The sequence below is a fragment of the Anomalospiza imberbis genome, chromosome Z, assembly GCF_031753505.1.
Source record: "Anomalospiza imberbis isolate Cuckoo-Finch-1a 21T00152 chromosome Z, ASM3175350v1, whole genome shotgun sequence".
Classification (NCBI taxonomy): domain Eukaryota; kingdom Metazoa; phylum Chordata; class Aves; order Passeriformes; family Viduidae; genus Anomalospiza; species Anomalospiza imberbis.
This window is the reverse complement of record NC_089721.1, coordinates 957,045-981,883: the sequence shown is the minus strand read 5'-3', so window position 1 is coordinate 981,883 and position 24,839 is coordinate 957,045. Positions and strand designations below refer to the sequence as shown.

At 47.3% G+C, this 24,839-nt stretch overlaps 1 protein-coding gene across 4 annotated transcripts in view; it reads left to right on the top strand.

Moving 5' to 3' along the window:
- The window catches only part of CTIF (cap binding complex dependent translation initiation factor), a 143,225-nt gene that overhangs the window by 77,861 nt on the left and 40,525 nt on the right, over nucleotides 1-24,839 (top strand). For all 4 annotated transcript variants that reach the window (XM_068177087.1, XM_068177086.1, XM_068177088.1 and 1 more), the window contains one exon: nucleotides 1,737-1,813. In XM_068177087.1, the coding sequence (XP_068033188.1) occupies nucleotides 1,737-1,813 (77 nt within the window). The remainder of the gene's footprint in view (nucleotides 1-1,736; nucleotides 1,814-24,839) is intronic.

Below are 24,839 nucleotides of genomic sequence, written 5' to 3'. Positions count from 1 at the left end.
GGCTCTGAGAGTTCCTTGTGACTTGAAGTCTGGAGGAGCGAAGCTTTCTGAATGGGAGGGCTCCAGCTGCTGTGGGAGCTGTAGGGTTGCTGCTGTAGCAGTTTCTCCAGGCTTTTTGCAGTGGTCAGGATGGATGGTCACAATAAACCCTGCCTGCCCTCAACTTGATGGTGCCTTCTCTGGCCTAAATTCATCATCCCCAGGAACCTTTCTCCTCCAGTATATCTTTCCCCGGAGAAACTGGAAATACTATTATCTCAGTAACTGCTACTGAAATCAACTGCCCTTTCCAAAGGCTCCTCGCACAAAGAGAGAGGGAATTTTTTCTGAAGTCATTGTGTTAGGTTGTCATGCCAATGTCACAAAGCTGCTGCTGGATGAGGCACATCCCCACCCAGCCCTTGCCCTTGCCCTTGCCCTTGCCCAGGCTGCTCCCTCATGGCCCCTCGCACGTGGTGATTCCCAGCAGTGGCTGGAGCTCCAGGCTGAGATAGATGGTGATGGAAGTAAAAGGAGCGACTTTTACAGGGCATTTATTGCTAGCTGGGGAAGGACAATACTGCATAAATAAAATTCATTATGGTTATGACAGCTCTGTGGTCCCTGGAAAATAAATAATACTTTGCACTTACATAGAGCCTTTCATCCAGGAACCTCAGAGCTCTGTGTGAGCATTAACAAAGCCTAATCATGCCCACAGTAGGATAGTAAATACAGCAGCCCCCTTATCAGATGAGCAGACCATGTCAGAGTCGGCACCTTGAGTGGAAAGAGGGCACTGGAAATGCAGCAGCTGGAGTTACACACAGCTCTGCCACTGCCTTGTCTTGGAATTATAGAATCCTAGATTGGTTTGGGTTGGAAGGGACTTTAAAGTCATCTCATTCCAGCCCCCCTGCCATGGGCAGGGACACCTTCCACTAGCCCAGGTGGCTCCAAGCCCCATTCAGCCTGGCCTTGGACACTTCCAGGGATCCAGGGGGAGCCACAGCTTCTCTGGACAACCTGTGCCAGGGCCTCAGCACCCTCACAGTAAATACTTTCTTCCTAATTACTAGAGAAAAAAATTCTGCCTAGTATCTCATCTAAATCTGCCCTCCATCTTGGGCTTGGGCATATGATTTACCATCCTTGTCACCTCAGTTTTTTCCTGTAAGGTGGGTCCCACCTGTCCTTGCTGCAGGGGAGGCATAGGCTGACTCATTCATGGTGGGCAGGCTCTCTGATGCGGTTGTTCCCTTCCTTCCGGGGTGAGGGCACAGCCCCAGCAGACCTACCAGCTGTGGCTCCTACTGGTTTCCCCAGGTATCCTCAAAATGATGCTGAGCATCTTCCTTTACAGACATTTTTTCAGCTGGGTTTTGGATAAATGCACAAAGGTTGCAGCCCAGGGAAATTGGATGGCTTAATGTGTCATGTGGGAAGTGGGTGAATTCCTTGTCTGTGGTGTGTGTGGAATTTATACATATGTGATCCAGTCATTTGCCCTGTGTGGTTTCTTCTATACAGAAATTACAGATAACTTCATTCCCTGCTCCTTGCAATGGCCCCAAGAGATACAACACATCTCAGATGTTCAGAGCTGCTTTTGTGGGGTCTGGGATGTTGTAAGGATGTTTGGGGAAGCTGTTTCTTTTACCACGCTCACGTGCTGGGTGTACAGCTCTGTCTCACTCTCAGCCCTTCCATTCTGATGCCTCCTGGAGCTGATGGCTGCTTTTCCCTCTGTTTTGCAGGGTTACCATCCTTTGCCTCATGAAGCTGAAATCGCACACACCAAAAAACTGTTCAGAAGGAGGAGAAACGACCGGAGGTAGGTGAAACCTCTTCAGTGTTTAGGTTTTTTTAACTCTTCTCTTCTTCATTGCTCATCTTCCTCAACTGCCTCTTGGTGAGTCTTTGGACAGTGCTGCTGTTCAGCAGTGTTAATGCATAAACTCTTAGTCCAGCACTAGCATCCTGAAAATATTTTGGCATGTGTCCTGCATTGATCCAGGAGTACCTTAAGGACCTTCTCTTCCCCTTGAGCTTATTCCTGCATAGCCAGATCCCCTGACTTGTATTCAAAGAGACAGCTGACAATCTCTTGTCTATAAAAGCTTGAGTCCTTGGAATTTGTTTCCTCTTTTTCTATTAAAAATCAAAATTTGCTGAGTTTCAGGGCTGCCTGGAAAGTGGGTATGGTTTGGTTAAGAGGGGATCACAGCCAGCCTCAGGTGTCTGTGGGAAGGAGGGGATGTGCTGTGCAGACAGCCAAATTCCTGTGGCATTGGTGATTTCAATCCATTGAGTTAATTTAATCAAGTCAATTGGATATTTAATTGTGTAAAATGCATATCCAATTACATGAGAGCATCTAAAGTCCTTGATGGGAATCGTGACTATGGTTAGATGTGAAAAGAAGTGAGGAATAAGGGAGTTAGTTGTACATGCAGCTTTATTTCTGCTGACTTGTTCTGCTGCAGCTGAGACAACGCACCCAGGGTAATAAAGCACTTCTAAAACCACAACTTTGAAAGATGATTGAACAGGAGAAAAAGTGGCCAGTGCTTTTTCCTGGAATAAACTGTAGTCTGTGCCTGAGCTGTCACAGGGGGCATTTTTGATGAAGTCCTGCAGACACCTTGGAGTGTGTCCTCAAATCTCGCCATCACTTCCTGGCTCATGAACAGCTAGGATGTAGTTAACTCTGCATAGTTTGATTTTTCTACTTCAACGAGGGACCAAAAAAGGAGCTAAAGAGTTTTCTCAGGCAACCTATAAACATTCTTCTGTGGTCAGGATGGTTTGTTAGCAGCAAACTCTGTTTCCTCTCTTTCTGGGGACTCCCTCCTTTTTAGCTGTACACAATTCAAAAAGCCAGTCTAGTCTTCTTATTTGAGGTGGGTGGGACAAAGTCGTATTTCAGCGGGGTTGCAGCCCTGTGATCTCCAAAACATGGTTATAACCAAGTCTGCTGTGTTGCAAGACTGAGCTAGGTGGGTTTAACTGGAGCACTGGGCTGGACTCCTCTAAGGAACCACAGTGGAGTTTAGGGAGTTCTGTTTCCATCTCTGGCCTTGTTCTGCCATTCAAAGAGTTCTTGATGCTTTGGGAGAGGAGACCCTCAGGGCCAAAAGATCTTCTGCCTGAAGCCCCTGAAGGCTGTGATGAACCATGGAGCTGCGTGCTGGTTCTTCCCTCATATCCAAAAATCTTGCCAGTTGGAAGGATGGGAGGGAGCACACCAGATGTGCATTTCTGTTTCTTTTTTCTTTCTGGTCCCTTCAGATAAGCCATCAGCAGACAGAAGCATTCAGTCCTCCAGGGCATCCCTGCCTCCTGCACAGATGGCAAGGAGAGATAGCAAAAGAAACTGCCTTGGGCTGGGGTTGGAAGATCACGGGGTGAGATACAGCCCCCACCAATAGCACTGGGATAATGTCCTAGGGGAAGAGAAAAAAGCCTTAAAATCCAATTGATCCGGCATCATTCCGGAGGAGACATGGGGTCATTTCAGCCCTAAGCAGTCACAAATGAAATAAAATGGAAAGAGCAGAGGGTATGCACTTCTGCCCAAGTCCTCCACAGTGCTGTTAAATCTTAGCCAGAAAACCACATTTATTTCAATTTCAAAAAGCTAAGAGGCCTGAGTGGAGGGAGCTGGAATGAAAAAGCAGCTTTTTAAGTAATTATTTAAAAGGAAAGGGCATGGTTCCCATCCCCTTCCTTCACCTTGAAACCTCAGCAGCCTCTCCCTCCCCATGCCACTTGTTTTGCTGCTGGAGGTTTTCAGCATCCCCTTGTCTCTGTAGTGCATTTGGGACTAGGAGGGGAGGTTTTGTCCTTTTAGTGTCACTTGAGTTGCTCCAAGAGAGCACTTGCTCCTTAAAATTGATTTCTAGCAGTGAGTTAGCTCTCAGAATGTTCATTTTATGTAGAAAGCATGACAGAAGTAGGGGAAGAAGAGGGCAGGGATGGGGGGTTGGGGGGAAGGGAATAAGAAAAAAACAGATTGTATCAGAGCACAGACTACAAAGCTGTTTACAGTTTATTGCAGTGCTATTATCTTAATGTCCCAGGCATCAGTCTGGGGCAGAAAAGGTCCATTCTGGAGCTGGTGGAGCCACACAGGTGATATAAAAATTCCTCAGGGTGAGGTTTTATGTTAGGTTAAATAGTCAGTAGTAATGGGATTTTTGTTTAAGACCTCATCTGGATATGGAGAGTCAAAATTGCAAGAGTGTGGATGGGACATCAGAGGCTGTGAGGCTTACAAGAAGCCTAGCAGGGCAGTTTGTTGATGCATGGGTTGGGAAAGGGCTGGGAAGCAGCTCTGGATGCCTGGACCCAAGGGAGGAAGGTCTGGTTTCCTAGAAAGGAACTGGTAGCAGCCAAAGATGGGAGTAGGGCTGGCATGCAGTGGATTTGCAAGAAGAGAAGAGGTTGTCCTGCTAAGTTAGGTTAGAAGCAGGTGTGGCCCCAAAGTCCTGGGCACACCTGGGTCTGGTTTTCATGGGGAAGCTTTTCCTCTTCTCCTGAAGCTGGTGAGTCCTGGAGCAGCACCCTGGGCCCCACAAGTAATGCCTCTATGGGGTGCAGGGGTTCTTCTCCCTGCTCAGCACTTGCTCATCCTAGGCTGACAAATCCCTGGTGACCATGCTGGGCATCCTCCTGCCAGGTGCAGGAGTCACCCTCACAAGTGGCCATCCAGCTTGGGTCAAAGTGTCAACCTCCAGTTTGACCTCTTCTCGATGCACAGGTCCAGCTGGCCTTGCCTGGTTGTAGGTGACCTTTGGCTTGGTTGGAGCTTTATATAACACAGCTATTACAAAAAAAAAAAAAGCCGATAAAGCAGATTGGCACACAGAAATCTGCCTCTTTTTTTTCCCAGCTGGTCTTACAAATGGCACTGATTCCCTCCCAGAGCGTGTGTGGGCTTCTCTGGCCTCCCTGACAGTGACATTCAGATGGGGACAGTGTTGGGCTAGTGAAGCACCTTTTCTGTTTCACATGCAGAACAACGCTGATGTCCGGCCCTGCTATAAATAGTGCCTGTCCCTGCTTCCTTCCCGTCACCTTTCCTCGGGAAATGCTGTCCCTGTGTTGTGGAGGAGCACACCTCACCTACCCTAAGGTCTCTGCCACACAGCTTTCGCTCCCTTCAGGAGAAGCTAGCCCAGGGGAGTGACCCACAACTCTCTCCTTGCATATGTGCTATGTTTTTATGTTCCTCAATAATTTTTTTCCATTTTTGTGGGTGTCTTATCTTTCAAAGTGTTCAAGGCCAGGTTGGATGAGGCTCTGAGTAACCTGGACTAGTGGAAGATGTCCCTGCTTATGGAGCTGAATGGTCTTCAAGGTCCCTTCCAAGCCAAATCATTCTGGGATCCTATGATTTTCCATGGATGCATGCTTCATTTGTTGCATAAGATAGGCATGAAAAGCAAATTAGATGTAATTTAAAAAAACGGACACATTTTCCATAACAGCAGTCAACATCAGAGCCACATCTACTGGAGGGTTTGGTTGCACATGGTGCTGTAAAAGCCTACAGCAGGTGGTGGGGTCCTTCCTGCAAAGAGCTTATGATCAGGGCAGTAGAGGTATCACTCCCCACCTCTCCTGGCAGAAATCCTACAGCCAGGGTCCTCTCTGTTGGCTTAGAGTCAGGAGGTGTGACTCCCACCTCCTGATGAGGGTGGTGGAAGGCAACACTGCTTTCTGGGATCATGGAAGGAGAGCAGCACAGGCAGGTGTTTTCATACCACGTCCAAAGGCACCAAAGACTGCTTAGTTTGACCTTCCAAGGGCAACCACCTCTAGGGAAGGATGGAGTTTTTCTGGGTGGTGGCACAACCTCTCCTGCAAGAAGAAAGATACTGTGGAATGTGGGGCACAACAGACCCATTTCTCAAGTCCTCTCCTCAAACCTTTCCCAACCCAGTGCCTCTCTGCTAACACAGTACAAGATGTGTGGGATGTGATCTGCTTGGGCAGGTGGGCTCTGAGTTTGGCCCCTTGTTTTTCAAAAAGTTCCCAAACCCCCTATTTTTTAAGCATTACAAGCCGAGTTTGTGTTGCCCAAGGTTCCTCCAGTTCCCATGGCCTCCTGGTGTGATGTGTTTGGGATGGAGAGTCCAGCTGGCTAAATTCTTTGGCCTGGAAATGCATGGAAATACATGGACAGAGGCTTGCCCCAGCCTTGCAGGAGTGATAAAAAAACTTGCATGTTCAGATAGGCTTTACAAAGAATTTATGGAGTTGAACTATATGGAATTGCAATAGGACAGGTGAGGTTGTACCTACTTCTTGGTCTTCTGGTTAACAGTACTGAAATGGTTCTGTGTGGCTTGAGGAAGGGGACAGTTCTCCTGACAACCACGAAAGCATTGTTGGGGAAGTCTTAAAAAGATTGCACCATTGAAATCACATTGATCCAGCATCTTGTTGGATTCAAAAGGCAGATCAGGCTGAATAGCTTAGCAAAAGCAAATTGTTGGGTGTGCACAGATGCTGGCTGGTACCTCATGGCTCTTTTAGTTGTCCTTGTCTGGGGGCAAGAACAGGAAAGGATGGCAGAGAGAAGAGCAACCCCATGTCCTGGAGAGGATGGAGTAAAAACCCAAGAGTTAATCAATACCCTCTTTGCAAAAGGCCCCTGAATTCCATTTTTTCAGTAGAAAAAGTGGGAATCTCTTGTGTTTCTGTGCTGCTGGTGTGTCTTCAGGCTTTGAGGTGACCAAAGCCATGAGGGGCGGCCATGCTTGTCCCAGCCAGGATGCTGGGGATCACAGCCAGCCTCAGGTGAAGGACCATCACCTTTAGCTGTGACTGAGCTTTGTGTTGTCTCCTCCTTCTCCTGTTGGATGAGATTTTAAGAGGGGTGTTTCTGCACCTGGGAAGTCCATCCTACATAAAGCCCCTGTGTGGGGAGATGCAGCAGAAGGCTGTGCAGATCCTCCTGGCTCATACATGGAGGGAAGGGTTGGGAGCAAGGAGGCTCAGGAGCTCTCCCCATCTCCTTTTAGCATGCCCCAAATACTTAAAGATTTCAAGAACAGAATTACAGAAATGTCCCCAAGTTTTCTCTAGCATTGTCTCACTTTATTTACTTCCTTGCATTAACTTGGCTTTGCACTTAAATGATCAGGAAAAAACAGTCTGGATTATTTTTTTCCGTGTGTATGTGTTTTCTGGACTTAATTAGATTCAGAGTTGAGGGAGGCAGAAATATCCTCCGTCCCTGGGGAGCCCCGGGTGGCTGTCAGGGACGGTTTCCTCTTCCTGAAGCAGGAGGGTTGTGTAAGCACCATGACCCTCCTGCTGACGCCCACGCCACGCACTGGGTTATCTGGGGTGAGCACACCGAGTGGGCATCCCTGTCCCAGCTCCCCAGTCAGGGCCTACACTGCTGAGAAACCTCCTGGGGCTCATCCTAGCCCAGCCATGTGGCCGTGGCCTGGGGCTTCCAAGGAGGTGGTTCTGCCTAGGAACAGCCCAAAGGATGGTCATGGTGGGCTCAGGGCCAGGCAGGGAACGTCCCATATCCGCTGGCGGCTCCACTGAGGAGCGTAGGCAAACTGTGATATATTTCTTTTCCCATTATATTTAATTTTACAGATCCTCAGGGACACTCAACCACCTACAGTGATTAGTTCGACTGATTAAGCTGCTTTTCCTCTTGTGACAAACTCCTTTTGTGAAGGGTTTTCAATAGCCACGCTGCTCAGGACATTGTTCCTGTACAATTTCCTTTCAAAACACCATAAAGGCACTCTACCGCTTCACCCTGTCGTAAAACACCACAGGAATCAGCTTGGCCCAGCTTGCTCCTTCAAGGGCAAGATCTCCTCATTCAGGGGCAAGATACAGGCTCAGGTGGGAGTTGCAGGACCATGTGGTGCCAGAGTGAGAGGGAGCCATGAGCAAGGGGGATTCAGGATGAGATAAACTGGAAAGCAAAAGTTTTCTGCCTTTTTCTTTTTCCTTCTGTTTGTTAATAAGAGGATCCAGAGTCACCCAGGGAAGTGAAGGATAAATAAACTTGAGAGCTCAGAGAAGGAAATGCTGCTTCACACGTGTCAGTTGGTTCAGCCTTGCCTGGCAGAGGCTGGGGGAGGATGCAGATGCTCTCAAGTACCCAGGGGTAAAAGATGCAGGGGCAGAAGGGCAGTTTCTGCTGAAGAAAAACATTCCTGTGAGCAGCAAGTGGATAAAACTGGACATTTAACTAAGACTGGAAGTCAGAGGAAGGTCTGATTGACACCAAGGGAGTAACAGATGGAGGGAACTGGAGGGAGTTGCAGTGGCACAAAGTCATTCCTCCCTGTGTTTGTCGTTATTCCCATGCCCTCTCATGAGTCTGTTGGGTAGGACTTGTTGTCATTTGGATCTGGTTGGTCCAGCAGCTGCTCTCTAGGTAAGGTGATGATGGAGCAGGGCAGAGATGATATCGGGAAGCGTCAAGCAGAAGCACTTTGGACCTGACCTGCACAGCCACACTGGCCAGACATGGTGGCATCACCCTGCCCCACTGCCCTTCCTTCCAGGAGTTGAGGAGAAGGCTCTGCCAGGGGTCACAGCACGGAGACTCCCCTCCTGGAGGAGGAGGTTGTTGGGATCAAAGCCTGCACTGGGCTCACCACTGAAGGAGTAATCCTCAAATCATCAAAAAGCCACCTCCTGACACCCAATGGACAGGCAGCTGATGTGACTCAGCTGCTGGGCAGTACTGCAGCTTCTTGTCAGAAGGGAACACTTGGAGGTGAGGTCTGGAGGTTCTCTGGCTCCATCAACACCTTTTTCTGCCTTTAACCGTGGCTCAGTGAGCAGGACACAGCGTGGCGAAGGACAGTGGCTTTAAACTGCCAGAGGGCAGGATTGGATAAGGTATTGAGAAGGAATTCTTGACTGTGAGGGTGGGGAGGGCCTGGCATAGGGTGCCCAGAGCAGCTGTGGCTGTCCCATCCCTGGAAGTGTCCAAAGTCAGGTTGGATGGGGCTTGGAACAACCTGGGACAGTGGAAGGTGTCCCTGCCCGTGGCAGGCATGAAGCAAGATGAGCTTTAAGGTCCCTTCCAACTGAACCCATTCTAGGATTCTGTGATATCCCCATGCAGTAATCTGAGCCCTGGTACCTACAGGGCACAGATGATTCAACAGTTCTGCAAACGCCATCTGAAGTTCAACCAAATTTATATCTAGCATCAGTCCTGGGCCAACTTATCTAAGAGCAAGTCACCTGCCCCAGCACCATCCCCAGAGCTGCACACGTAGGGTCCTCCCATCATCCGAGTGGTCCATGTAAAACACCGTGAGCAGTGAGGTGGAGCAGTTGGTATTTAGCATCCACTGGGGAATTCGTTTTGCCTGTCACTCATTTCTCAAGCTGTGGCAGGCTGAGTAGAGGTTCTTCACCCAGCTGCTCTCATTTCTGGTGTTGTGGGCAGCACTGAGGCCTTACGTGCCTGGGGACATCCGTGAAAATATGCCCAGCCATGTTTCACCCCCAAGGGCAGGATGTGTGGCCACCATCCTGGTGGCAGAGCACACCACCGAAGGGGTTCTGTGTTCACAGCTCCTTTCCTGATACTGGCAACAGCCGAAAGGATTCTGCATTATATTCTGCAAGGATAAAGCACTTCTGTAAAAGTCAGAGAGCTCTTTGGGCTTGACACTAATGGCGAGAGAAAGATAAACCTTTGTGAGTTCGACAGGACATGGTGCTCGTGAGCAGGACGTCAGGGGATGCGTGTCCATTGCTGTTCTCCATATCTGATCTGTCGTCCTTGTGTTCCTAGCTAAAGACCCATGCAGAAGGGTTAAAAGATAACCATCTAAGCAAATTTTATCCTTTCCTTTCATTGTTCCTTTTTTTCTAATGCCAAGAGGCAGTGGCAGGAGCAAGCCGGGTGCATTTCCCAGCTGCAGGGTTGCCACCTCTCTATTGAGAGTGGCTTTGTCATTACATAAAAGCTCTAAAACACAAGACCTTTTATATCCTTTTTTTCTTCACAGTCTTGGTGACTAAAGTGACCCCTGTCCTGCAGACTAAATTTAACCCAAATAGCCAAGCCACAAATAGACTTTATGGCATCAGGAGGCTTTTGCAGGTTGTTTTTATCCATCTCTGCCACTTCTTGAAAGACTTTATGTACCACCAGCAAAGCATGTTACTGCTGTAAAACCTCAATAGAAACGCATGGCCTCATGCACAGGCTCAAGGTCTTATGATGTTGCTTCACCAAAAGCAAAATAATTGCTCCAGCAAAAAAAATCAAAAAATTCAGCATGTGGCTGTGGTGGAGGCTATGGTGGAGGTGTTTTTTATGAAAACTCAGTATTTTCTAGGTATCTTTTTACTGTGTGGTATCAGGGGCTGGTCTGGAGGTCAGTGAGTTGTTGTCACTGAAGGCTCTTCACAAGTGTTCCAGGGCAGGCCTGGAGCAGCCTGGTCAGGTGGAAAGTGTCCCTGCCCATAGCAGAGGTGGAAAAATGTGATCTTGAAAAGCCCCTTCCGACCCAAACCATTGTGTGATTCTGTAATTTTTGTGAGCATTTTGAAGTGGGAACAGGAGCTCATGGTGGCTCTACAACTGTGGAGAAGGTTAGGAGAGCAGCCACTCTTAAATCCAAGGCTTTGCAGGGAACATGGGAGACCTCATTCAGTGTTCGCCTTTATCAGAGACTGCTGGGCTTCACCTCCATGATCACAGGCGCTATTTCAGCTTGTCTCAAACTCCATGCAAGGAGCTGTCAGACACCAGACCTTATGATACCAGCACCAAAATGGCTGGAAACCAAGCAAGATGCTGTAAGGCATCTCCAGTGTCACTGCCAGCTGGATCCCACTGCGTGTGTCCATAACTACATTGACCAGATATGAACTGGAGATCCAACTTCCCATTGTGCTCAGAGGGGATGTGTTCAATGAAGTTTGGAGGATGCTTCACCCCCACATAAGAAAAATTAGCCTGTTCATCTTATAGAGAACATATTTCCTTGCTTTATTTTGCCTTCCTATGTTGACCAGAACCAAGGAAGTCTGAAAAACAAAGAGATGTGGGAGGAGTTGAGCGAAAACACCTCACACTGGAGCGAGTGCTGGGACAAGGATGTTTTTCTGGGCTCTCTTCAGCAAGAACAGACACTTGAGACTGGGCATCTCAGTGTCAGTTGGGATTGAGCCTTTCATTAGAAGGGCATGTAGTGTTAGGACAAAGAGGAATGAGTTCACACTGGCAGAGGGCAGCGTTGGGTGGGCTATTGGGAAGGAATTGTTCCCAGTGAGGGTGGTGAGACCCTGTCACAGGCTGCCAGAGAAGCTGTGTCTGCCCTGGAAATGTCCCTGGCCCAGTTGGATGGAGCTTGGAGCACCCCGGGGTAGTAGAAGGTGTCCCTGCACATGGCAGGGGGTGGAATGGGACGATCTGTAAGATCCCTTCCAGCCCAAGCCCTAAGTTATATGTGGAGTAAGTACCTGCACCCTTGTTCTTTTTCTTACCTCTTTTGAAACCAAATATAACTCAACACATCAATCACAAAGCATACGGTGAATTAAAGAGATGAGAGAGGAGAGAGGCACTGGTGACACTTCTGAGGTCTACCAGCCAAACTGGCTTGGTGCTGCTGACAAGATTGAACACCAGTCACTGGTCTCTCGGCAGCCTGTGTGAGGTGTGGAGTAGCCTTTTCTTGCCCTTGTTTTTTTCACAAACAGGTGTCAGCAGAACTGTTGTCACCACAGGTGGAAAGGTGTAGCACTGAACCCCTTAAAGGCTACAACCCCTAGCTCACTGTCGCATCAATCATCAATTTGCACCTTCTTCCAGAAGAGGTAGCATCTTCTTTCTTCTGGTAGACAGCTGGTGGGTGTATGTCCAGTTGATTCATCTGGTATGTCCTAAGGTAGAAACAGGCTTAACTGGAGGGGTCTGAGGAGACCCCTGGAGTGGTTATCAGGGGGTGCATGGCTGGGGTGCTTTTTGTGTATTTCAGGCAAAATATGAGCCGCCCCGAGACTTTGGAGTTGAGTGGGATTTTGGGAAATTGGTTGATGAGCTGTGCCTAAGCTGAGTTGTGGATGTTTTTGAGCTCCCTTAGATTTGGTCCTAAGTGTAAGGAAAAAATAAATGTATGTTCTGAAGCATGTTATGGACACATGAAATCATGGGAGGATTGGTAACTGGCTCTAAGGCAGTGTGATTTGTAGTCCTATTTAAAGGACTTACTTTAAAGCTATTTTTCTAGCTTGTGTTTGAAGGACATTATTAATTCATTTTATGTGAAAATCTGCTCCTCTGCATTCATTTGTACCTAATTCTGTGTTCTCAGGCATCATCTTCTTTTCTGCTGTTTCTTTCTTATAAAAAAATGGCTTCCCCTCTGGCTTCCCTTCCTTAATCTTGCACTGAAAATTTAAAGATACACATAACCAAGCTGCCCCAGCATTTTGTCTCACAAGACTTTTTTTCCCGATGGAACTTAACCAAAATAAGTCTCCAGACTTCTTCCCACAAACGTCCCATTGGCAAGTCAAGAGGTTGGGATGCATCCTCTTCAGGCCAGGTAGTTCTTGTACTGGAAAGATAAAGAGTATCCCGGCCATCACTCAGGAATGTGACATGCAAGTTATTTGTTTGAAAACTCTTTACAATCAGCTGACAGCCCAAATTCATGCAGTTTTCATGTTGTCTTGAAGGGGTTGCACTATTTCCAGAGCCAGTCCATTCATGGCCAGCACTAAGGCTCCTCTCACAAATAAAATAGTCACAGAAGTGGCTCTCACCCCAGGTTGGAAGATTTCAAGTTATATTGGGTGAAGGCAAAGGTGAACGTGTTTTACGGCTGGCATGAACGTGTCGGTTTTAAGGCTGTGAAATTTTGGAAGAGCCTTAGAAACCCATTCCCAGGGGTCAACAGGACAAAGTTCTCCTGCTGAGCGAGTGAATAGAAATGAGTTCATAATTACAGAGTATAGTAGCTTTTTCACCATTTTAATTGAGGTTTTTCAGAAAGGAAGAGAACTTAAAACAATACAGAAATGTCTTTTGTTCTTTCAGAGCCATTTGCTGAGGGCTTTGCAGTGAGAGGAGAGGATGTTTATTAAAAACAACAATATCAAGACGTTATTTTAGGGCCGAAGAGCCATTCCTAGCTGGAAAAAATGAAATGCTTGAGATGAACTGGTTACTCTCTGAAAATTAGCACTGAGCTAAATGATTTGCAGCACGTTGCTGAACTTCTGTTGGAACAGAAGAAAGAGAGAGGAAGGGAAGGAATTGAAGAAGTTGAAACATTCCTTTCCTTCTCAGTAGGATTTCCAAATCAAATTAATTAGATTTAACAGCACGTGGGCCTGAACCCTTGAAGCAGCATCTGGAAGTCAGGGGTTTATCCTCATCCTTATGCTCCTGTCTTCTCCATGCCCTCCTGGGAGCTGATGAGGCTTACTGGAGGGGACTTTGGGGGTGCAGAGGGAACACCCCAACCCCAATAGGGGTGTCACAGCCATCCATGCTGAGCAGGCTGCTGGGGAGTTGAGCCAGCCTAGTGGAAGCTGTGAAAAGCTGCCTCTCTCTTCCAAGAGAAGCACATGCAGGAGCGATTTTTTTTTTTTAAGGACAAAAGTGAGTCTGGTGGTGTACTTGCCTGCAATGGAAAATAGCATAGCAATACTAGCATCTAGATAGACCATAGTGTTTAGAATGTCACAATGCAAGGAACTCTTCTAAGCAGCTGAAAGCACCTAAGCAGAGATGTTAAAATAATAGGTGCAGTTCTGCCTAATATTTAGAAGCTTTGGACCAGTGATGAAGGACAGGACATGTTTTCAGGAACAAATACAACAAAGGGTGCATCTCCAAAAGGAATCACAGAATTGCTTGGGTTGGAAGGAACCTTGAAAATCACCTCGTTACAAATCCCTGCCATGGGCAGGGACACCTTCCACTAGCCCAGGCTGCTCCAAGCCCCATCCAACCTGGCCTTGGGCACTTCCAGGGATCCAGGGACAGCCACAGCTTCTCTGGGCACCCCGTGCCAGGGCCTCCCCACCCTCACAGCCAATAATTTCTTCCTAATACCTAATTTAAATATCTTCTCCTTTAATTTAAAATTATTCCCCTTTGTCCTAATCATAGAATATGTCAAAGCAGAGGGGTCCCATAAGGATCATCAAGTCCAACTCCCTGCTTCTCACTGTACTACCTAAAACTAAACCACATGACTAAGAAAGCTGCACTAACTGAAGCTGAGCCTCCTCTAGAACAAGATGAAGAGCTTCTTATTGTATTGTGATAAGTCTCCTCAAGGAAATAAGTGTTCATAGTCATGGCAATCCCAGCAGTGGGTGCTTGCCCTGCCTGCCCGAGCAGAGCTGGTGGTGGCAGGGCCAGAGCCAAGGAGTTGGCAGAAGGCAGTTTAGACACAGATCATCATTTTGGTTTGATTTTCTGCAACATCACTGGGAGTTATTGCCCTAAATTAATTCTCCGGGCTTCAGGTCCCCAGAGGACAATACCAACCCAGCAGTTTGTTCCTAGCAGGGCTCAGCTGGGTGATTGCGTTACCGCAGCCTAATGAATTACGGTGCGCAAGTTGGGCGGACGTATTGTCCGCCTGTGCCACTGGCTGTGCCTTTCAGCTGGGACATCACTCCCTTATCTTGTCTTTGCCATGCCATCCTGCATCAGCAGAGTTCTAACTTGCTGATAGATGTGCTGCTGGTGTGCTGGAGCTGGACTGAAGGGCCATAAGAGCAAGAGGAGAGAGAGGTGCAATGGGTACCTGGCTTGGTGACCAGCAGTGGACACCAGGAAGAGGGTGAGAGGAACATGCAATGCTGCTTCCCAGCAGTGCTCTCTCCTTCTTAATGGTTTGACTTGATGATCTTAAGGTCTCTTTCCCTTGCAAGTATTGAATGGCTGCAATAAAGTCTCTACAGAGCCTTCCCCATGCTGAAAAACCCCTACTCTCTAAACCTTTCCTCATAAGAGAGATGCTCCAGAACCCTCTGAGCAATTTTTGGTCCTCCTCCTGGGACACCTTCATCATCTTCAAAGAATTCTAGAATAGTTTGGTTTGTGAGGGACTTTAAAGATCATCCTGTTCCACCCCCTGCCATGGGCGGGGACACCTTCCCCTATCCCAGGTTGCTCCAAGCCCCATCCAGCCTGGCCATGGACACTTCCAAGGATCCAGGGGCAGCCACAGCTGCTCTGGGAAACTTGTGCCAGGGCCTGCCCCCCCTCACAGGAAGAATTTCTTCCTGACCTAAATCTCCCCTTTTTAAGTTTAAAACCATTCCCCCTTGTCTTAGCCCTACCTGCCTGTGTAAAAAGTCACTCTTGTTTTTATAAGCACTCTTTTAAGTACTAGAAGTCAGCTGTGAGGTCATCACACCTCATTAGTGTTTCACCAGCTTCAAGGTGCCTTTTGGCAAAGGACTGTTCCCAGCATCTCCCCTTCGGCTGTGAGGAAACTGAGGTGGAAAGATGGAAAGAGTCTGTAGCTGGACCTTCCCCTACCACAGCCCTTACAGTAAACCTGTGGCCACCAGATTCTCCTGTGTGTGAGCCCTGCCACCCATGAGCCTGCCCTGCAGGGCTCCTCTCTTAGTGTCACACAGTGCAAAACACGGCTGACTACGTGATGCTGTGTCAGCCGGCCAGAATTGAGGGAAGGAAATAGAGCGGCAGGTTCCTCTGCACTAGGAAACCGATCTGTTATTGAAATGGCTTTCTCTTTAGTGGAGTGTTTCCGGCACGGCTCCTCGGCACTGGAAATGGATTTATCCATCTACACCTTGTTTTCCAGCATGAATTCGTGGAGGTGTTGTCAGCAGTTGGTTGCTGGAGTGAATAGGAGGTGAAATAACTTGTTTCTTTTTCGTGCTTTCCATCCTCAAGTATAAACGTGCCACTGCCTTGGAGTGAGCACCCAAAGCTGCCAAATTGCTCCCCAAAGTATCTGGCAACTGAGCTCAGAGGTCAGGGCAGGCACAGGTTGCTACTTTCAGTGGGTATAAGTGGCAGGCTTTATGGCACCCACTGTCTCATACGATGTCATTCAATGAAACCTGGCCCATTTGAAGAAGCCCAGCAGCACTTCAGTGGTGTGGTCGCATGGTTTGGTGACTTCCAGTTTTTGGCCAGGGCCAGTAGCCATCCTCTCAGCAAAAGAGCATCTTCCACCCACTTCTTCTCCCTGCAAGCCCAAGCTGGGGACTTTGGCCCCGGGAACCTGGAAGGTAGCAACAAGCTGAAGCTCTGCAGGGCCTCCTGGCATGGTTAGTGTGTGAAGAAGTTGCCAACTTAAGTTGTTTGGGCTCTTGTTGCAGAAACAATATTTCTGTCTGACCCCAGTTAGCAACTGATGTTTGCAAAATAAAGAAGTCAAGGCACTGTAAATACTTTCCATTCCAGCTCTTGTCTCAGCCCAAAATATTAGTATTAAAAATATTGCATCTATTATATGCAGCTAATATCTCTGCTGGCACATAAATCACCCAGGGATTTTTCATCTCCATATTAAAAAAAAAATGTAACTATGCTCTATTTTTGGTTATTTGTTAACTGTTTTGTTTCCATTTATTCCTACTACAGCCACAGCAGTCTGTCTCCAAGGGACCATCTGTGGGAAAGAGAGTCCCTAGATTGATTCAGAAGGTGTCGGGGTCATTGATAGGCATGAAGGCGCTGAGTCTCTGCTCTTTCTCTGATAATGTCTTTATTTAGCGTGACAGCCTCCAGGGCACGAGTGGACAACAGGCTTCTTTCTTTCCTTTAAACTAACATTGCTCTAGCCATTCCCAGCATTGTGCAGATGCTATGGATCTTCCTAATTTCCTGGTTAAAGCTGGGGGTGCAGGTCCTCAAGCAGCAAGGGCCAACAGCTACGTGACATCAGAGCTGCAGAAGGTGGCCCAGATCTGTGCCTCCCCCAGGCAGTGTGTTCCCGTCCCAACTGACAAGTGAAAACTTATCCAAGAGAAATTAAGTTTTGGGAGTGAATCAGACCCTGGCACAGCTTAGCAATTCTGTGGGAGTGTTAGGGGTAGCATGAGAGAGGACGCAGGAGTGGGGTCAGGAGCAGAGAACTCCTCTTGTTGAAGGTGACCCTGCTCATTGCAGAGGGGGTTGGCTAAATAACCTGTAAAAGGCCCCTTCCATCTCAAACCATCTATAATTCTATGAACTCCTCTTTTGACAGTACAACAGAGTTAAGTAAACATTCAGGAAACAGCTTAGGATTGTCACTGGATTGCAATAAATCAATTTCCAGATCAATCCTGGCTCCCAAATCTCTACATTAAATGTTATAGACTGCTGCATCTTGTTTAAAGAATTTAGTTTAATGTGTTTAATAAAGGATTCTGGCACACCTAAGTCCGAAGCATCTCTGCAGCTTGGGTTGATATTTTACTGGGTCCCTGCCTCGGAAGTAATTGCTTGCCATTGACTTTGGGTCATCTCATATGTCTGGACAGCTGTCAGGAGATCCTGTCAAATCTTGCCTTAGCTCCTACAGGAAAGACATTTATTTCTTCACTAGAAAGCACTGGTATAAATAGGATATGGAAAAAAAAAATCCCTAGGATGTCTCCTTGCTGCAGGTCAAAGAGGCACAGGGGTCTAAAGGAAGACAGCTGAACACAAAGGCAGCAGGTGGGGGCTCATTGTACTATTTAGGATGTGTCTTGGGGGACAGACCACAGAGGATGGTGGTGGACTGTGTCTGTGCATCTTGGCGTGGGTTTAAAGTTTATATCTCTTGGAGGATTATCAGATCTCGGGTTAACTGATCAGCCTGGGTGTATTTTTAAAGGAGGCAGCCTGGAGTCTGAAGTGTAAGCTCTTTTATTGCAAAGTAGTAAAAGATGATTCCATATTCATTCAAGCCACATTCTTACCAGTAGTCCAGGATCTGTTTGTGTTTGGGAAACATTGTGTACTGTGGTCGTGTCTTAATTTAAACTGTTTTGTCTAAACTGGACTCAGTTCCTTGTCACTGTGTTTTCCGATGGTTTTTATGTAATTTTTGCAATCTTGTTTACAGTACGCTGAGAATCCAACAAAGTAATTCCAAGTAATGTCATTTATGAAGAGAGTAATTTCCAAGCAATTTCTACATGAAATTGCAGCAGTGATTTCTACACCAGTTGCAGCAGTCAGCCTTGAAGTCCAGGAGATGCCTTCCTAGCCCGTTGCCCACTCTGTGCAACAAGGGCCTCTATCTTGACATCCCTTATGATTTGTGGGAGATCCAGCAAAGCATTAAAAAAGCTGTCTCAGAGCTATCTTACATGCCATCTGTACTTGGAATATCTTTCCCAAGCTGGTGTTGCAAAACGGCTCCTTAAATTCCTCCTGAAGATTCATTTCCATGAAGCTTGTAAGAAAATAGCTGACTCAGGCAGCCTGTGCAGCCAAGCATTGCAGAGTGTGAGGGCTGTCCCTGGGCTTCAGCAGTACTGAGGTTTGCTTTTCAATGCTTTGAGTCCATCCAAAGGAGTGTTGTGCCATGTCCCCTCACCCCAGCAGCGCTGTCTCTGCTCCTGCAACACAGTCTGCAGGCTGGTGGGCCTGTGAGTGGGGTGGGAGAAGTTGGTCATTCATCCATTTGCTTGTGAGTCAGTGGGGATTTTGGATGTGAAGACACAGAGTCACATTAATACAACAGTTCGGGTTCAAAGGCACCTTTAAAGCTCATCCAGTCCCATCCCCTGCCATGGCTAGGGACACGTTCCACTAGACCATGGTTGCTCAGAGCTCTGTCCAACCTGGCCTTGAATATTTCTGGGGGCAGGGCGTATACCACCTCTCTGAGCAGCCTGTGCTGGTGTTGTACAACCGTCATTGTGAAAATCGGTGCTACCATGTTGGTTTATAGTGAGTCTAATTATGCTCTAGATGTCCAAACGAAATCACCGCTACCAAACAAAGGCAGATGTGGTGTCCAGGCCCAAAGGAAGGGTTGTCAGCAGTGATTGTACCTCAAGACCAAGGTGGTGGCAAAGAGCATTGTGCCCATGTAGGCGACTCACATGAGGGTTTCATAATGCTTTTCCCAGCAGCCAGAGACTGAGCCTCATCACAAACATCTCTCCCCTCACAGCATTGTTTTGGTTGGCTGTGCTTGTCTTCTGGCATTCACTGTATGTTTGTAAAGATGCATACGTGTAAGACTTAAAGTATGCACTTCATCTCAGCTGTTCAAAGATGGTTTTAAATCTTGATCACCACCATTTTGACAGGTGGACTTATTACACTTCCAAGATGCCATGTCTGTCCAGATGACGTGGGCTCAGTCTAGCAGTTGGGGTGGTCTCTACCCCTGGTGACAGAAAGGCATGAAAGAAGTGTGAATAATTTCATTTCTGTTTTCAGGAGTGAACATGACATCTTGTTCCCTTCTCATCTGAGAAAAATGCAAACAAAAATGAAACTGGAGCCAAGTGAAACCAGTTTGAGAGAGAAAGCCAAAGGGAAAACACAACACGAATCCTGTGTTCTTCATCCTTGGAGCGGGTGGTTATTGCTTTCTGTGGGGTTTTGAGGTTTTTGATTAAATTGTGTGGAACCATCAAGCTTATTTGAGTGTTTCCCATTCTCAGCCGTAGCAAGGATGGAACATGGCCAGGGCTGGGCTGTGATGCTCCCTGCATCAAAGCAGTACTGAGTTATCATTATCCATGCATGTGAAACATCAGAGTGCCTTTGATGGAGGTAGGCTTGCTGAAGAGTACTTCTGGGGGAAGTCAGGCCTCTAGAATAGAAATTCAGACCTTTCTCCTCATTATATCAATAACAATATTCCCCAGACCTCCTGGTGCCTACCTCTTGGTAGTTTTAGATGCAATAAAATTCCATCCCGTCCTAACTGGGATCCTTCAGTCCCTTCACTTTGGACCACAACATCTCTTAAACGCCCAAAGCCAGTGATGATGGATATTTCTGACCACAGCAGTACTGCCATGCCCAAATCTCTCCAGCAGTGCCTGCTGTGGGAAACCAGTCCAATTGTTTGTGGTCTGGCTGGAATATGCTTAGTTCAGAAAGACTGGGCCTGGAGACACAAGTTTGTTCAGGGGATGTTTCAGAGGATTTTGCTTTTTCCTGCCCTTTCTCTCTTCAGGCTGAGTTTCCTGGGCAGCTGGCTAGTACAGCCAGAAATAACCCACAAGCTAAATTGAGAATTTTACTCTTTTGGTGGTGACTCTAAGAGGGTCCCTTCTTAATTGCCCTCCCTCAATGGAAAATTGTGTTGAGATTTTTGGAAAGAAGATGAGAGAGGTGGCCTGACATCCCACAGTGAGCCCCACCAGTCCTCCATTTGCAGGGGAAGCTGCTGAGTTCCTTGGGGATGCTCTGCTCCCCAAGCCTTGAGGGGTGTCATGGATAAGAGGGATCTGGGGTCATTATGGGAATGGGAGGTCCCACAGAGTCCATTCCTGCAGTAGATCCTGGAAGTGTTCCAGGGCAGGCTGGATGAGGCTTGGAAAACCCCGATGTAGTGGAAGGTGTCCCTTCCCATGGCAGGGAGGTAGAATGGAATGATCTGTAAGGTCCCTTCCAAACCAAACCAAAGATTCTGTGATCTTAATCCATCCTTTGCCACAACTGTTGCTAATTAGTAGCAGGCATTTTAAAAGGAAAGCTGATCATGAGATACTTCTAAGACTTAGAATTATATTCCTGATCATCACACAGAGATGAGACCCTGCCCAAGCGTACAAAAGGGTGCAAAGAAACTTACTGTCTGTCAAATGCAGTGAGGAATGTGTTCATTCAAGCACCAGAAGGATGCAAGGAGTGGAGAAGGTTGCCTGAGTGTCTGCAAGTCCATTTTAGCTGTTAATTACTGAGTGGCCCTGGCTATGCCCACCAGGTATTCTGCTCTGCACAAAAGCAGGACTAAATCAGAATTCCAGCTCTGCAAGGAGCTTATGGTGTCCTGGAGGGTTTGTGCCCTGGGGAAGTTGGCTGAGATTGAGGGCAAGTATCCAGGCAGGTTCTCCAAAGGCTCCAAAGCATTTGCAGAGACCTGGTCCCTCAGTCCCAGGATGGGATTTCAGTCTGTTTGGCCATACAAGGTGCTCTGCATCGTGAGGGTAAGTGCATTAAGTGCCACTGGAAATGTGTAGAATCTCAGAATTGTTTAGGTGGGAAAAGATCTCTTTGACTATCGAGTCCAACCATTCTCCCAGCAGTGTCCAGCCCACCACTGAGCCATGTCCCCAGATGCCACATCCACACAGTTTTTTAAATCTCTCTAGGGATGGGGACTCCACCACTGCCCTCGGCAGCTGTGCCAGTCGAGGAATTTCCCCAATATCCAATCTAAACCTCACCTGGCACAGCTTGAGGCCATTTCCTCTTGTCCTGTCCCTTGTTCCCTGAGAAAAGAGCCCGACACCCATCTGTCTGGATCCTCCCGTCAGAGCCAGAAGGCCCCTCCTGAGCCTCCTTTTCTTCAGGCTGAGCCAACTGAGCTCCCTCAGCTGCCCCTCATGGGACCAATGCTCTTATGTGCCTGCTCACCTCTCAGTGTTTGTAGGAATTGCTTACCCAGATCTCTGTGCACCCACCAGGAGAATGCAGGCCCACATTGTCCTCCAGCTCCCCACATGCCGGACAAATGGTGGGGGCTCTCAAAAGATTCATCTCACTCATGGGGATATGGGCAAGGCTGACAGGACAGAGCAACTGTGTTTTAGACCACAGCTGTCCACGTGTCTAGAGTTGTTTTCCCCTGACTTGTGCCTTCCTGCTCCTTTCCTTGGGAGAAAACTATGTAGTAAAATCTTGCAGGAATCATGTATTTCTGAGCACATAGGCCGGTAATCACCGAGACAGCTGAAGCCTTAGATTTGTTTGCGTAGGCTTCTCCGACAGAACAGACATTTGTCAGATCTAAATTCTGTTGAAAGGTATCTCATTTAGTTAATTAAATAAAAAAAATGGGTGGCGAAACAATAGCAGAAGCAATACCATCCTATTTCCAGCTTGGCAGCCCTGACTGTCTCCCCTTGGTTTTTAGGACTTCTGCAATTTCTTTGTGACTCTTAATGTCTCTTTAGTTTCCATTTTGTCCAATGGCCAAATCCCACTGAAGTCAGGGGGAGTTTTGAACTGAATTGGAATTTGGCCTTTGAAGTGAAAATAGTTATTTATTGTTAAATGGAGTCAAGTGATAAGAAACCATTGTATTGCCCAGATGCTTTTTCTTGCAGCTGAATAATGGTTCTCTGCAAGGCACTGCATCCTTATGGCTAAGGATGAGCAGAGGGGAACAGAGGAAGGATTTCCCAGTAACAGCAGCATTTTTCTGGGGTGAATTCTTGCTTTACTTGGAGGTGTTGCTATGTGATTCAAGCTTCAGCTTTCTCCCTTCAGCATCTCAAACCTAAAAGCCTGGGGTGGGTGGTGCATTTGAGTGCTTCCCTGGCCTGGTTCCCTGGGCTTGGCACGTCACTCCAAGGCACCCTCTTGGGACATCACCTTAAGCTGCCATCTGAGCACCTACAGTGTTGCCTTTGAGCAAGCACAAGGCTGTTTCCAAAAACCCACAGTGGAAATGTGGCAGGACACCCACGTCCCCATTTTGTCCTTTCCTGGGGCTCTCTGTGTCCCCAGCACCTTGGTCACACCTGAGAGCAAGCATGGGTCATCCCAGCCTCCCAGGCTTTGAGATACTGTGCAGTCAAGAAAGTTTTAAGATCTGAGCCCTGTTCTCCCTGCTTTGGCTCTTCTTCCCTGCAGATCCTATTTCTTCTTGGCTTTTCTTCTTCACTGGGGTGTTGGGAAGATAAAAGCACACAACGAGTCTTTGCCTGAATGCTGGATGATTGTCTAGACCCCCAACTGCTGCCAAGTCACAGACATTGCTCCTTGTTTGCCGTTCTCCTTCCTTTGCCTTTTATTTCTTGCAATTTTTTTCCCAAAACTTTTTTAACTCTTAGTGTTTTCACCCTTTGGCCAGTGACTGCAGAGCTTTGGTCTGTGTTTGTTCTGCCCCTTGCCATGGGGACATCAACTTTTAGCTGTCCTGTGGAGGGGCAGGGCTGCCTGCTCTCCCCCAGCCTATTGCAAGAGCCCCAAAATGAAAAATCTTGCACATTCCACATTGGTTTGACTAGGTGTTTTTTTTATCCTTAAACCTTTTTTTAATTCATAGCCCTTAAACATTAAGGGATTGGTTTGTAATATGTCTTTAGCAAAAAAACTGTCCCTGTGTGCATGTCTTGCAGGAATTTATGGCCAAGTTTGGTTCCCAGCTCATTTCCAGGCATTTTCCCTTGCTTCTGAAATTATACCCGTGTCTTTGTGCAACTTCTGTTATTTCTGTGCAATATTTACAAATTAAAGTAGCAAGCTGACTGGCTTATAAGCCAAGACTTGAAGTGCAACCAGACAGTTAAACTCAGATATTTGAGAGAAGAGCAAAACCACAGAAAGCAAAACTCTTGTACACTTGGGCCTGTGAGGGCTTATTACCAGATAAGGTTTTTGACTAACTTTTATTTTGACATTCCCCTTTTAATAACCATTGCTCTTCACAAAGCGGTTTATGTGATTGCATTGCTGAGAGGAAACAAAGAAATGCCAGGAAAACTTGATGTGGAGAATCTGTACTCATAAAATGCTTATAGGCTCCAGCAAACAGGAAAGCTTTTCGCATCTCCGTTTTGTTTTTTTTTTCCCTTTTTTTTTTTTTTTTTTTTTAATTCCCTGCCATTCGGTTTGCATGGAAAAAAAAAAAAAAAAAAAAAAAAAAAAAAAAAAAAAAAAAAAAAAAAGAAGGAAAAAAAAAAGAAAGAAAACCACACACTGAATATCTCAGAAAACCAGATCTGGTGGTCTGAGAGTAAACATGAATTCCTTCCAGTTCCATGAACAAGCCTCTTCGTCCTGCATTTGTTAAACACGAGCCCTCACTCTTCATGGTTAAAAGCCAATTGGCCTCAGAAAATAGGTTTTGACTCCTGGGGATGCCAAGGAATACAGATTCCGTGGGCAGATGGCTTTGGCAGGCAGGGTTGGAGACTGCTGACCATTGAAATGTATTTGTGAATGGTTGCTTCCTTCATCCGAGCTCCCTTAGCTGAGCAGTGCCAGTGATGAAAATAAAACTAATTGCCGTGGGATGGGTTTAAAGTAAACACTGCTATTTATCCAGATTGGGGTGAGGGTTTGGGATAAGGAGTGAGGTTGACCAGGGGTTTTATCATGGCTACAGAACTAATACGGAGACAAACCACTGCGGTCACCACGGCACTCAAAGCTGTTTCCTTGTTTTTGGGGCTGATACTGGGGAGACGTCCTGTGTCTAGCACTGCTCCCAGCAGCCTTGTAAAGGCTGGGCATTAAAACGCCCCACGGGTTCTCAGAGCCAAGACCAATATCAAAGAGGCAGCCAGCAGGGGATGCCAGCATGCCTAGGGTGGCCATGCTTAAGACCCAGCCCTGGAGAAGGCATCCAGTGCCAGGACCATCTCCATTTTAGGTGCATCCTGGATGAGGGCATTCCAGCTCTGCCTTCTCCACTGGGGACAGCCATGCTGCAGAACCTGTTTGGAAATCTGAGATGCCTGAGACTGGCAAAGCATTTCTTCCATTCAACTCTTGTTTTTTTGGGGATTTGCCATCTTGGCTACCAGTTACAGCCAGCACTCAGGGGCTTGCTCACTTTTTCTGAGATGTTGTAGTCTCTCGAGTAAGCCCTTTGGGGGCAGTTCCTCCTTCTGTGGCTGTTGGATATCCGTGTTATCCATGTGGAGATCTGTACACATAGGCCTCTCTCTGGAGGTTGTGGTCCTGCATGCCGCGCCCTCCATGATGCCAGAGCCAAGTGTGG